This window comes from Haliotis rubra, unplaced genomic scaffold, assembly GCF_003918875.1.
Source record: "Haliotis rubra isolate DU_JTF1 unplaced genomic scaffold, ASM391887v1 Scf145, whole genome shotgun sequence".
Taxonomy (NCBI): Eukaryota; Metazoa; Mollusca; class Gastropoda; order Lepetellida; family Haliotidae; genus Haliotis; species Haliotis rubra.
Genome location: NW_025765392.1, coordinates 1,352,626 through 1,368,733, shown reverse-complemented (window position 1 = coordinate 1,368,733; position 16,108 = coordinate 1,352,626). Strand labels below are relative to the sequence as shown.

The 16,108-nt window shown below is 38.6% G+C and overlaps 1 protein-coding gene across 4 annotated transcripts in view; it reads left to right on the top strand.

Annotated features, from left to right (window-relative positions):
- LOC124269495 (beta-1,4-N-acetylgalactosaminyltransferase bre-4-like) overlaps nt 1-16,108 on the top strand; it is a 108,189-nt gene that overhangs the window by 8,100 nt on the left and 83,981 nt on the right. For 3 of the 4 annotated variants that reach the window (XM_046704518.1, XM_046704519.1, XM_046704517.1), the window contains exon 2: nt 15,334-15,703. In XM_046704518.1, coding sequence (XP_046560474.1) covers nt 15,334-15,703 — 370 coding nt within the window. Of the gene's footprint in view, nt 1-10,151; nt 10,428-15,333; nt 15,704-16,108 lie in introns of those variants that run through there. The other variant, XM_046704516.1, reaches the window with a different exon arrangement.

Here is a 16,108-nt window from a genome sequence, read left to right as displayed (position 1 = left end):
AAAATTAAGGTTAATATTTAGTAGCAATACAGATTGCGACTGCTTTTATTGTATGCTGTGACATTGAGGATGCAATAAGTCGTCTGCAGATGCGAGCAAGGGAGGTCACTCTGCGGCGTAACTACGGAAAATCCCCATCTTCAACACAGAAGAGTTCCACCCTTAGCTAAGGTTGCGACGTAAAATCCGTCAGAGATAAGGTTGGCGTAAGGTTGTTTCGTGAAACGGGTGTAACTTTTTTAAGGTTACCTTAAATGACTAGATAAGAGATAAGGTTAGCCTTAGTTAAAGTTGCTTCGTGAAAGGAGGCCCTGGCATATAACTGCTAATCCAGATAAGTGAGACCTATCTTGAACAAAGATTTAATATATGCCTCTCCCAATCCTGGTAGTTTAACACTAGAAACAAATATATGCGTGCTATGTGTACATCATGACAAGGGAAGTTAAGAAATAAATACGATCAATCTATCGTAATTACAAGAAACTTCATAATCATGATCAATAGACAAAATGTCATATATACTTTGTAACAGATGCGATCCCGTGAAAGTCTGTGTTAGAACTGGTCTTCAGCAACCCATGCTTGTCGTGAGAGGCGACTAACGGGTTTGATGGTCAGGCTCGCTGACTTGGTTGACACATGTCATTGTATCCCAGTTGCGTAGATCGATGCTCATACTGTTGATCACTGGGTTATCTGGTCAACATTTGATGATCTATTTATAGACCGCCGCCATATAGCTGGAATATTGCTGAGTGCGGTGTTTAACAACAACCAACCAACCAAACTAGAGACAGATGCAAGATGAGCCACATGTAAATATTTGGTCATAATTTCTTTATCCTTTGAAATATAACCATCTTCTGTTTATAAAGTATTAAAATACATTTTTATTCAAAATAATAGCCCCATACAGCATAAGATGCATAAACCTTTGATTCGCCTAGCGGCCAGATATATGGGACATTCTCTGCTAATGCATCTTATAGTGATTTCCTTGTTTGAAATGAATATTGGCAAAGGAGTTGGCCACCGTTTTAAATTATAATTACACACTATTAAAAAATGGCTTCATAAATACCGAATGATATATGTATAGTTTTCTCTTCAATAATATACCATTCTTTAATGTCAGTATGGCCTGTGTGCATTCTTTAACTGCTATATCTGATATCGCTATCAAGAAATAATCAATATTGACATGCCTGCCTCTAGTCTGCTCGCGGCTATACTTAATATTGTAGAAAAGAGACTGTTCTTCGTCAAAGGGAAAATCGCCTGTGCGCATTCAAGGGGGTCTTTCAGTACTTGGCTCAGTATCAAGTCTCCGGGGTACATATGAGTGGTTGCTCTATATTGTATTAGGAAATCAATGAATAAAGAACTCCGATTTAAGAAGCTATGCATCCTTAACTGCTGTTAAAGTTTATCCCTGATAACAAATTCTCTGATATAAAACCGGAACTGAGTATCGCAACAGCAACATCCTGCCTTTGTTAATGAGGCTGACACAGGCTTGATGCAACAGAGATATATTTCAGGAACATTTGATTCTTATCTTTCTATATGCTGTTCATTGCCATGCAAAGCGCGTTTCTATTGATAGCAACTTTAGATAATAATAATAATAATAATAGGCCATTTATATAGCGCCTTTCCACGTCACAGGGATATGCTCAAAGCGCTTCCTGAGCTCAAGTTAAAACTATATACAGTTGGCAGGTACGGATGATTGGAAGTCACTTGTAGCGGAGAAATAGATGAGTCTTTAGTCGTGTTTTGAATGTACTTAGGGAAGGAGATGATTTTAACTCGATAGGGGAGAGAGTTCCACAGAGAAGCTGCTGCATATGAAAAAGTTCTTGAGCCAAATGATTTGAGATTGTAGCTCGGGACAGCAAGTAACAGTTGTTGTGATGAGCGCAGAGTTCTTTCTGGAGAGTAATGTGTCAGAAGGTCTTGAAGGTAGGAAGGTCCTGAGTTGTAGAAAGACTGGTAGGTGAGGCAGAGAATCTTGAAATCAATCCTTTCACGAATACGGAGCCAGTGTAGAGAGTTTAGAATGGGAGAGATGTAACAGCGAGTACTGGTGAGAGTGATGATGCGTGCAGCTTTGTTCTGGATTTTCTGAAGACGATGGAGTTGAGACGAAGATAGGGATATTCTGTCTTTCCTGATTGGGGCTGAATCGACCATTGTTTAGAAGTGCTGTCAAAGAAACAGTATCGGATATTACAGTGGAGTTAATGTCCCCGTTCATGTGTTGTGTAGTATAAGCACATTATACACATTATACACATGCATATGGGCTCTAATCGAGAAACGGTCTCATACAATGACCTGTATCCTACCGAACCTACCACACTGATTTGGAGTAGATGTGTTTGGAACCATTCCTCGTGGACGGATATTGCTTTATACCTTTAAGTTGACCTATTCAAGATTTAAAGTGCCACTGCTTGTGTCAGATCAAAAGGGTGATTCAATAATGTAACAGCTCTATGACGCTGGCCTGGAAATAATCGAATTTGGAACAGACACAGTCAAGTGAGTGATATGAGCAAAGTACCTGTTAGGGTACGGTGACACGCCTGATCTCGATCATTGAGATCGCCTGGTGGCGTCTTGTGGGAGCGAAACATTAGTGTATCATGTTCGACTTTTTCTGTTGAGGGGGACGAACTATTCGTTTTGTATTTGATGGTAATAAAAGTGTATGTATACTTTAAGTCTAGGTTACCATTATGATACTAGGTATTTATTGATATCACAACCTCTCTTCTTAAATATCTTGACGATGTCTAGGAATGCTATGAGTTTACATCCATACCTGGAACTGGGTCCTGTCTGTCTGCCTGTGCGCTCGTCCATCCGTCCATCCATCCATCCATCCGCCCGTCCGTCCATCAATCCGTCCGTCCGTCCGTCCGTCCATCCATCCATCCATCCATCCATCCATCCATCCATCCATCCATCCATAATCCATCCATCCATCCATCCATCCGTACGTCCGTCCGTCCGTCCGTCATACCGTCCGTCCGTCCATCCATCCATCCATCATCCATCAATCCATCCATCCATCCATCTACCCATCCATCTACATCACGTTTGTGGCATCCCCTGAATTGACTCTGAAAACAATTTCACTTGTGATCACTTGTGATAGTGTTTAGTTTCGCGAAGTAGCAGTTATTGGAGACTGTCGACTTGTCATGTCAATAATCCGATTTACTGACTCAAACGGATACATGATATCAAGAGATTAACTCCACTGAATCCTATATTATTTTCACCTGATGGAATCAATGCGTACTAGTCCCATTTCTAGGTAAGAATTGACGGTCCCCAGCAAGCGGAGACGTGACTAAATGGTCAGGCTGGTCAGGTCACGTGACGTTGTAGACTATGTCTTCTCATGTCATACGTCAAGGTATATATCACATGATATATCCAGGTGTTTATCATGTCATACGCCAAGGTATATATCACATGACATATCCAGGTGTTTCTCATGTCATACGCCAAGGTATATATCACATGACATATCCAGGTGTTTATCATGTCATACGTCAAGGTATATATCACATGACATATTCAGGTGTTTATCATGTCATACGTCAAGGTATATATCACATGATATATCCAGGTGTTTATCGTGTCATACGTCAAGGTATATATCACATGATATATCCAGGTGTTTCTCATCTCATACGTCAAGGTATATATCACATGATATATCCAGGTGTTTCTCATGTCATACGTCAAGGTATATATCACATGACATATCCAGGTGTTTATCGTGTCATACGTCAAGGTATACATCACATGATATATCCAGGTGTTTATCGTGTCATACGTCAAGGTATACATCACATGATATATCCAGGTGTTTATCATGTCATACGTCAAGGAATATATATCATGACATATCATATCTCTTAATGGAGTACGTCACGCACGGATTCTGTCATGGCTAATTCACAGAACAATGCGCTGACACGGTTGAAGCTTCTATCCTTTTCAGGCCACGCATGCACGTAGTGTTCAGCAATAATCTGAGTTCAACTAACCCGTGCCCTGGGGAATTTTGAATTATGTATTTTTCTTTGATAATTACTACAAAATGTTCAAGTTACCATCGTATAGCTACTGACCGGAATCTCACATCTGACGTGTCATTTAGGAATACATTGTTCGCGAATAGCGTTTGACTTCACTTGAATGAAATACATTTAGGTTTTCCATGTAAATCTGATATTTTAGCAGTAAATATAAAACCCAGTACCACATTGCCCACGAGATGCGTGCCAGGAAACACCACGTGACAAGTCACGTGATATTTCCGTTCACTATGTGATGTGCATGTCATGTGACAGCCGCTATTGACAACTTGTCAGTGATGTCATTCGTATTTCAACCAGGAAGTATAGTCTCATCTAGAACGGTGTCAATGGTTCTGTACCGTGTACATTAAACCTATGAATAGAATGGATAAGCTACATAGTGTGGCGACGTTTGATGGGCTATTATGTCTGCAAGGCGTGTGCCCATTGTCATCGGTATGCAAGGAATGACAGCATAATTGATGCAGTACTGATACATCCTCCGCCAGTTGATACACCTACTGTCACTATAGCTGCTACTGCTGCTGCAACAAAGGCTTCAACTACTACTTCAACTACTACTGCTTCTATAACTACTGTTACAACTGCTTCTATAACTACTGTTACTACTTCTGCTATAACTACTGTTGCTACATCTGCTATAACTACTGTTACTACATCTACTATACTACTGTTACTACATCTACTATACTACTGTTACTACATCTACTATACTACTGTTACTACTGCTGCTATAACTACTGTTACTACATCGGTTATAACTACTGTTACTACTTCTAACTATAACTACTGTTACTGTTACTACATCTACTTAACTACTGTTACTACATCTGCTATAACTACTGTTACTACATCTGCTATAACTACTGTTACTACTTCTTATAACTATAACTACTGTTACTACATCTGCTATAACTACTGTTACTACATCTACTATACTACTGTTACTGTTACTACTGTTACTACTTTGCTATAACTACTGTTACTACATCTGCTATAACTACTGTTACTACTGTACTATCTGCTATAACTGTTACTGCTATAACTACTGCTAACTACTGTTACTACATCTGCTATAACTACTGTTACTACATCTGCTATAACTACTGTTACTACATCTGCTACTTCTATATACTACTGTTACTACACTCTATCTATAACTACTGTTACTACATCTGCTATAACTACTGTTAACTACTGTTACTACTCTGCTATAACTACTGTTACTACATCTGCTATAACTACTGTTACTACATCTGCTATAACTACTGTTACTACTTCTGCTATAACTACTGTTACTACTGCTGCTATAACTGCTGTTACTACTTCTGCTATAACTACTGTTACTACATCTGCTATAACTACTGTTACTACATCTGCTATAACTACTGTTACTACTGCTGCTATAACTACTGTTACTATAACTACTGTTACTACATCTGCTATAACTGTTACTACTGCTATACTACTGTTACTACTATAACTACTGTTACTACATCTGCTATAACTACTGTTACTACATCTGCTATAACTACTGTTACTACATCTGCTATAACTACTGTTACTACTATCTGCTATAACTACTGTTACTACATCTGCTATAACTACTGTTACTACATCTGCTATAACTACTGTTACTACATCTGCTATAACTGTTGTTACTACTGTACTCTGCTACTACATCTCTACTGTTACTACATCTGCTATAACTACTGTTACTACATCTGCTATAACTGTTTACTACTGTTACTACATCTGCTATAACTACTGTTACTACATCTGCTATAACTACTGTTACTACATCTGCTATAACTACTGTTACTATAACTATAACTGTTACTACATCTCTACTGTTACTATAACTACTGTTACTACATCTGCTATATAACTACTGTTACTACATCTGCTATAACTACTGTTACTACATCTGCTATAACTACTGTTACTACATCTGCTATAACTACTGTTACTACATCTGCTATAACTACTGTTACTACATCTGCTATAACTACTGTTACTACATCTGCTATAACTACTGTTACTACATCTGCTATAACTACTGTTACTACATCTGCTATAACTACTGTTACTACATCTGCTATAACTACTGTTACTACATCTGCTATAACTACTGTTACTACATCTGCTATAACTACTGTTACTACATCTGCTATAACTACTGTTACTACATCTGCTATAACTACTGTTACTACATCTGCTATAACTACTGTTACTACATCTGCTATAACTACTGTTACTACCTCTGCTATAACTACTGTTACTACATCTGCTATAACTACTGTTACTACATCTGCTATAACTACTGTTACTACATCTGCTATAACTACTGTTACTACTGCTGCTATAACTACTGTTACTACATCTGCTATAACTACTGTTACTACATCTGCTATAACTACTGTTATCTGCTATAACTACTGTTACTACATCTGCTATAACTACTGTTACTACATCTGCTATAACTACTGTTACTACATCTGCTATAACTACTGTTACTACATCTGCTATAACTACTGTTACTACTATAACTACTGCTGCTATAACTACTGTTACTACATCTGCTATAACTACTGTTACTACATCTGCTATAACTACTGTTACTACTATAACTACTGTTACTACTATAACTACTGTTACTACTAACTACTATAACTGCTACTACTACTATAACTACCTCTGCTACCTATACTGCTGTTACTACCTCTGCTATAACTACTGTTACTACCTCTGCTATACTACTGTTACTACCTCTGCTATACTACTGTTACTATTGTCACTGTTACTGCTGCAGCTACAACTACTGCAGTGATCCTTTATGCGCCATTGATTGATATACCCTCCATGATTAATAACGCAACCAGTACCACTGCTACCAGAATGTACAAATGAATCAGATTGTGTACTCGATCAATGCGCAGTTTCGAAATAATGATTGAAAATCAAAATTAATATAATCACGTGACAACCACGAGCGCGTCACCTTGGCCATGGCCGACAGATGTCACAGTAATTAATAAGTTTTCATCACTTGCGCTATAACGAGGACACTGGACACACATATTTGTGAAGCATGTGTACTGTACAGACCACAAGCCAGTTACTCAGTATACTCGGTTATTCAGTATACATTGACAACAGATAAAATAACCGTCCTGTAACCGTCACATTGTAATTGCCCAATTTGTATCGTCACAGAATTGTTCATTAAAATCAAAATTAAGTTCTTCTGATCACAGTTGACGAGTTCTATTCTTTTTATCAGAACAAGATGTTACCCACAAAATATCATTGTTGTATTCCCGACTAACGCCAATTAAGTAGTACTTGCCAGAACCTTCACATTGATATGAATATGTCCAACAAAACCCGTATGGATTTGTGGATATCAGACGGAAATGGCCCTGCATATTACCATGTCATTATTTCGAGTCGGTTTTATACTCACTTGTTTAACGAACCATTCAATATTAATCTGACCATAGATACTATAGAAGGCATACACTAGTACTACTCTGCGCTTTATAAAATAGTATTCTGTTCATACTGTGATATGCTAACCGTACAATACTACACAGGCTAAACAATACGATGCTCGTTATACAGTACATTATTGCCCATGCAACAATGTTTTCGCCATACTGATCATTCAATACTATTCTATAAGTCCTATACTGTAAGTACTGTGTTGGTCATACTGTAATATGCTAACCATACAGTACCATACTGTTGAATGGGCCTGTGGCCGCCACTACAAGAACTAAAGATCGATCGATTGATTGATTGATAGGGGTGGGTATTGCAGAGAATTTTCATATTTCGATATATTGCGATGCGAAAGCATATACATGTATTGCGATATGTATTGCAATATATTGCAAGAAGTTTTTTCAACAACAAAAACTACTTATACTCGAGTTAATGCTTGATTTATAAAGCAAAAACAAAACAAAATCATCACGTTTGATTAAGCTTTAATAAAAACATTTAATCCTGACAAAATAAAAATGTAATAATATTTGGCACAAATGAAACAAGGCAATATGCGAAGATTTCCGAGTGTTAAGAAGTTTTCCGAATGCATGTCAAAATACCGGTTTTCGATCAGCGTATCGCAATACGTATCGTTTTCATGTCTGAACCGGTAAATACCGGTGAACCGGTTATATTGCGCAGCCCTATTGATTGACTGGTTGATAAACTGTTCATACAACAATATGCTGGTCATACAAAAGTATACATGTACATCAGAGATCTATGGAATCCTGGAAGGGACATTGTCGCGTTGTCGCATTGTCGCGTTGTCGCCCTCTAAAAAACAAGCAAAATGAGGCAAAATTAACCAAAGCGCGACAATGCGACATTTCGGCCATTTGTCGCATTGTCGCATGTCGCGTTTTGAATATTATTTTCCTATTCCTCCAAAGGGCGACAATGCGACAACGCGACAATGTCCCTTCCAGGATTCCATAGAGATCACACAATACAGCATCTGTCAGAGTCAGATAGTTGCAAATATTGCCCTTTAAACACGTATGCTTGCAGGCCACTATAAACTACTTATACCAGGTTAGGACAAAGACTTATGTCCTAAGGATTTACCTATTGTTAGGATTTCTATCCCAACATGATAATAATTATATATGATGTATAGAATGGAATATTGTGTCTGTAGTTACTAATTTCTGTCGATCTGATGAACAAATAACTCTTATCAACAAACCCGTGAAGAAGAATTGGTCTTCGGTAACTCATACTTGTCGTAAGAGGCGACCAACGGGATCGTATGGTCAGGCTCGCTCACTTGGTTGACACATGTCATAGTATCCCAATTGCGTAGAACGATGCTCAAGCTGTTGATCACTGGATTGTCTGGTACAGACTCGATTATTTACAAACCGCCGCCACATGTAGCTGGAATATTGCTGAGTGCGGCGTTAAACAACCAACCAAGCAACTTATCAACACTTATTGTTCATTGTTTTATCGTCATTCTAGAAGTTGGGGGATAGCCTAGTGGTTAAGGCGTTCGCTCGTCACGCCGAAGACCCGGGTTCGATTCCCCACATGGGTACAATGTGTTAAGCTCATTTTTGGTGTTCCCCGCCGTGATATTGCTGGAATATTGCTAAAAGCGGCGTAAAACCAAACTCACTCACTCACTCACTCTAGAAGTTGGTGAGTAAATACTGCAGCATACGGTTGTATCAATAACAACTTCTCATTAACACAAAGGGTACTTTGTAATACAAGCCTGGGGAACTTCGTGCTAACTGTTGCCTAACGACCTACATTATGCCCGCGGTAGAGACAATGTAATAAATCAGGTTGTTTGTCGATACCGTGTCATCGTGACCTTACACTGTAGATCGTTGCTCAGTACCGTGTCCACTGCACTAGCTGGCTGGTTTATTTACAGGCTGCCCCCATGAAACTGGAATATGGTTGAGTTAAAAAATGCAATTTGACGAAAGAAATTAAGTCCTTTTCTACATTTTTTTATTTCAACAATGCATACAATATCCGAATTAACAATACATTCAATATCTATGACGAAATATGTTTGTATAAGCGTGTAGTTAAATAGCCAACTTAATACTCGTGCACGTATCATTGGCAGGTGTTATTTGTCGTAACAACGTTTCATGAAGGGTAGAATACACATAATCTTGTAGCAGTGGTACTATCTATGGTGCTTTCTGTGCGGGAATGCGATACCTTCGTTACTGCTGAATTACAGTTTAGAGTGAGGCAGTGACTTGATTTTTCACAGTAATTTCCCTGTGAGACGGTCCAACCTCTTGTATTCTATGCCAGCCGTTGCTCATGCTATTGACAGCAGGAGAATTATTAGCAGACAAACCTGGGACATACCTGTCGACACAGTTCATCGAGCCCACCTGTTCTTGGCGTTCATGACGTGGCGTTATAACAGTACACATGCTGAACTATACAACGACCTAATAATGAGTATCTGTGTAGTCGATTGTGTCTACGTTAGACCTGGGCTCTCACATACCATATGTGTTGCGACACAACCCGCCACAAGAGTTGAAGTCCTGTTTGCCGAAGCTGACAATGTTGCAATGTTATCGTGGTCTATTACACACGTTAGATGAAACCTTGATCCAAGTGATAGCATTTTGACGAAACACACTCGTGAGGTTAAGTTACTGACAAATCACGAGTCATTATCCAGGTGTACTTGGAATTTGAACCAACCACTATCGGATTATGTTGGACGCAAGTGATTTCGGAACAGTATTCAAGGGAAAAATGAAGGTATTTTTCTTTTGATATTGTTAATTAATTCCAAGTTAGCCCGGTTGATATACTAAGTTATCATTAGGCCATTTTGGTTACCGAAACAATTTGAATCAAGTACCTATTTCAAACATCTTTCGTTAATAAAAAATTAAAATATTAATGAACCTTGATACAGGATGAATTGTTTACCTATCTCTATTTTTTGCCTCCCTTTGTAGTATACACTGTCATAAAACTAAAAATAATCACATTGGAGTGGACCAAGGCTAACAACGGTAAACGTTATCAAATGCTATTAGGCTGAAAACAGCCACACTACAAGCTTAATGTCCAAAACCGAACGACGAAACCTGTATATCCGTATTAAATACGTCACAATCGAATAACCTTTTCTTGGCTGTTCCATATCAAGCCATTATCAAACACTGGGGTATATGTTCTTTTGTACTTAAAGCTTAATGTCTAAAACAAAACAGTGAAACTCATATGTCCGTATTAAATACGTCACCATCGAATAACCGTTTCTTGACTGTTCCATATCAAGCCATTATCAAACACTGGGGTATATGTTCTTCTGTGTTTAAAGCTGTATATATAATGTTCGTGTTGAGCTGGTAAACGGTAGTACCTGATTTACCTGATACACTCCGTCCACGTGTACTAACGGACAGACTTTAAGACAAGAGAGCTTCTTTGTTAGCAGAATATTTATGTGTTAGAAGGGATATAATGTGGCCTGTTCTAGTGTCTACTGTGATATTATCATCGACCTATATTACACAGGCCGCACCTGTTAACACCTGTAGATCGCGATGATAACACCTGTAGATCACGATGATTAGATCGGATGGCTCAGGGCATATTTTTATTTTCCTATCTGCGAGTGGGTTGATAGGTGGTGGAAATAAAGGTAATGTGTGTGTTTATGGGAAAGCATGTGCCGTCCATAATTTTAAAACACATTTGGTTTGGGTTATACTAATGCCTTGACAACTGTTATATATGTGGTGGAAGTGAACCTTTGAATCGACGGTGACAAAATAGTGATATCAGGTTTTATAAAAGGTTTATATATTTAAGACAGGACAAATAAATATACATTTGATGGACTGGATTTTTACCTGTTAAGGGAGGAGAGAGATGAACTTTTAAACATAGTGCCAAGATGTATTCTGATTTTATTAACCTTCCTGATGTTTCAAAGTTTTACATACTTTTTAGTGATCGTAATATTGTTTTACACACTGCCAGAACCTGCAATCTTATCCTATCGAAACGACGTCATCTTTTATGCTGTTTACTTTTATGCCTTTTAACGTCATTATATACGTTTATTTACGTACATATATTTATATGTCTATATTTATCTATACATTTACTAGTTTTTAGTCTCTCCTAATTCATTAAGTGAGTGGTTGTGTACTTTTAGACTTTTGTGTATTATATTTCATCTATGTATCAATCAACTGTATGTCCACAAGTGACACTGTAATATAATCGCTGTCTGTCTGTAAGATCAGACAGCAGGTTGACCTCAGCCAGCAGATTTAGCTTTGAAAAGGGTGGAATCATTGTGACGTGATATCAGGCAGGACACACGTTCTACTCGATTGGTCAGGGGTGTAGCTACCATTAATAAAAACAACCCGGGCTTACACATGATTGTTGCTACAAAGGTTGGGCAAGCCCTTAATCCTATCTAAATATAAAGCTGTGCAACCTATCGGGCTTACACGAAAAATGGCTTGCTACGGGCCTGTCGATCGTATCTGTACGGTTCAAGATTTTATTGTCTGTAAAACAACCACACTCTGGGGTCAGGGATAGATTCTGGGGCATTTGAATCGACCACATTGTTCAGTGTCAACCACTCACTATGACTAATTGCAGCAGCATAGACATAAACCAACTAACAGCAGCATAGACATAAACCAACTAACAGCTGCCTGTATACCAGATGGCTGTCATGTGCGAAATTTTGAATGAATTACATTTAATTTCATTTGGCGATAATTGATCATTTTATTGTTAATCGTTTTCAAGCGGAAAAACTGTTTATTACACCCAATATGTTTTTTTATTTAATGAAAGTGACCTGATATGGCCCCAAGAGTATGTTTTTCATTAAAGTAACGCGACTACTCGGCTGCATCACATGCATGCAGAAGAACAGTAGTAGTTGGTTCTGTTGCAGCCATTTTCTTTAGCCAAGCGCGGTAACTCCCGTTTACAAGAGTAGACACAAAAACATGAAATGTATAAATATGTAGTGTAACAGTAGTTATAATGACAGTTTTGAGGACATTGTAATTATGACCTTGTCAAAACCTGGTGATCGGCTTTGACTCTTTAATTAAGTCAGTAATGATGACATTCGCGAGACAATTAGATTTTGTTAGGAAAGTTGATTTTAGGTTTAAAACAAATATATCAATATATACCACCTCTCATTGGTAACTGTCGGGCGGGGTAGCTCTGCTGCCAATTATAAAAGTGTGTCATGTTGTAAGTTGTTCCTCGCCAAAACAGCCATTGTTTGAACCTTTGGGGCAAGGATGAGGACCGCACTTCAGAGAGAGTTCTCTTTGATGTGACGTTTTTTATCATGCTTTTAAATATCTCTTCGTTTGATACTTCTTGCCTGATGAAGCTACAAATTTGACACAAACATTCCTTCTTATGACGAGTTCGTAACTTGCTCAGATCAATTTTATTGTATAGAGTTTTGACAATTTTTACAAATCTTAAATGCTTATGTTAAGAACCATTGTGGCTCTGAATTTAAATTTAGGTGAATATAATGATTTCACGAAGATCCACGTATGTTAACTGTATCACGTTTTTTCACTGAACATGTGTTGAACGACTTTTCACTAATACGTTCGTTGAAGTGTCATAAATATTACCTCACAATTCAGGGGAGATACAGAGCATTGTACTGATTTTATCCAAGCAATATTTCCCAATGATATTTCCTCGTGAGCCTTCGTTTGGACGAATACGGAATAAGGCTGTCAAGCGAACTTCACAGAAACGTATAGATCACTGTGATCAACGCAATCGTTGTCAGTCGAATATTATCACCCGAATAAACAAGTTGTTCATCCATAAACTTTGTCCTTATCTGATTCACCTACTTCTTAATATGCCACTTAAAGAAGTTAACCATCGGTATACATTGCCCCTAAACAATAACTGGGGTGTAACGTCATTTTGTGTCCTTATTGTCATAAAATATAGATGTATAAAATAGACAAGACTAGGTATGTTTATCCAACTTTTGTAATCAACGTTAGGAATATATATTTCATATGATCACTGGTTTAATATTGAAAATGAAACCAAATATGAATGACCCAAGAAACATCAGACTGAAGATATCCCTATTGAAGGGACATGTGAGCACAATATTTAAGATTAAAGTTGACCACTTATGTACTAATAAATAATTGACATAATGTTGTAAAGACAAATAGATCGTCAAAGAACACACTTATTCGGAAACATAGGGCCTGTTATGGAAACAAACGTGGATTTAAATCTCTCATCGTACATGACCCTATCTTAATTATACCAATTCATGCAACACAATTCTGATAGCTATGTACTTTGTGACGTGAAAATTACGATAAATATTTTTCTCTGTTTATTAACATGGGGCGGTGGGGAGGTAGCCTAGTGGTTAAAGCGTTCGCTCGTCACGCCGAAGACCCGGGTTCGATCCCCCACATGGGTACAATGCTTGAGGCCCATTTCTGGTGTCCCCCGTCGTGATGTTGCTGGAATATTGCTAAAAGTGGCGTAAAACTAAACTCAAACTCATTCACTCTTTTTAAAAACGATCACATACTACAGTGTCCGATTTAAGTTATAGGTAATATTTTATCGAAGCACTCCATTCCTTACGCGCATTCTGAAGGGTTTGATGTATTTTCGCACATAACATTCATCGATATGGGGACGAGTGTTCGTGCAGTTACGTGAAGGGGCAATGAGTGACGGACGTCTCTGTGACGTAAGAACGACAATCTACGCCATTGTCACCATTCATTTCAGAAGCAGATATTTTACTGACGAATCACCAAAAAGGGAGGTAACTCGAACACGCTTACGTAAAATCATTACGCCTTGGTCCGTCAAACACGCCATAGCAAGTAACGATTAAAAATATATATATTCGTTTTGTCAATCAAATCATGCAAAAAGTAGGAAGAGACAATAACAGGCTGCGGTCGTAGATCAAACGATATTTAAAAAAATTAGCTATCAACCGTTGTAGTAGTGGCACATAAAAAGATTGCGTTTTGTATCATTAGACAAAGGCACCCCACGAAGCACAATCAATGCACAAGTGGCGCCCATTAGTCAATACTTTCAAAGCTATAGAGATTTTTACATGACAATAATAACTATTCAGTCACGAAAGCTAAAATAGAAATCAAAGGCTTATAGAAGAACGTATTATCAACATCAACATTCAAAAAACGTCTTTTCTTTTTTTTTTACGTTTTTCTGAATTATATTTGAAAATGCCCAAGCGACTCTTCAATTCCTAGGAACCAATGCCACGGAGGCATCTGAAACAAGAACACAATGGCGGCATGTATAATTTCCATAAGGTTTCACTCTGGCGGTGGGGCGGTGGGGTAGCCTAGAGAGGTTAAAGCGTTAGCTGGTCACGCCGAAGGCCCGGGTTCGATTCCCCGTATGGGAACAATGTGCGAGGCCCATTTCTGGTGTACCCCGCTGTGATATTGATGGAATATTGTTAAAAGCGGCGAAAACCCCAACTCACTCACGCACTCACTCACTCACCGGCAGGATGTTTTCAAAATGCGCTAGGAATTTGAGATTTAAATATCATAATTCCAATTTTTATGTTAAACTGAACTTTCACCGTGTTTTTATTTTTCGTTTCCAGATGGAGAATGAACACCACAAACCCCAACACACAAAGATCCGACGCCTTGTCCCATACGCCGTTAGCCACGAGGGTATTCTGTGGGAGGACGATAACCGGTTACTGACAATGGTCTGCCTTTACGTCCTCGGTCTCATAGGAGTGTCCATCCTCATTCTCCTCCTGTGCCACTTCTTGAAGGGCTCCGGACTGTCCCAACTCGGCCAGAAGGACTACATAGACATTGGCAACGTGGCCTTATATAACGAAGTTTATACAAACAGGATCATTGATATAATTCACACATCGGAGCGGGAATACCAGTCCACTAAAACTAGTCCTGTGTCTACCAGACCCAACCATGGGCGACTCTGTGATACTGCTGAAATAAGTAAGTGAACAAACTTTTATCTTGTAGTGCTTAACTCTACTGATGCGTCTCTGTATCATCATCAATGATTATCCAGTGTGTTCACCTATGGTACATACCCTGGGTCAATTACGACTTGGCTCCCTGTTAAACGTGATTTGATAATCACGATGTTTAAAATAGCCTCAATGAAATAACTCTCCTGAGTGAGAGAAATAGGGCCTGTAAGTCTCACGAGGCGGTACTTCCGGTACTAAGCTGGTTCCCGGCTCCCTTTGCGCACGCCAACTTGCGATATGCGAGACGGGGACCAGCTTACTTCCGGTACCAGATTTCCGGTGACAAACGCGAGAACCAGTTCTGGTTCTAAATTGCGCGACCGCCAAATATGACTTTACTAGACCGGACCAAGTGTACAACCATGAT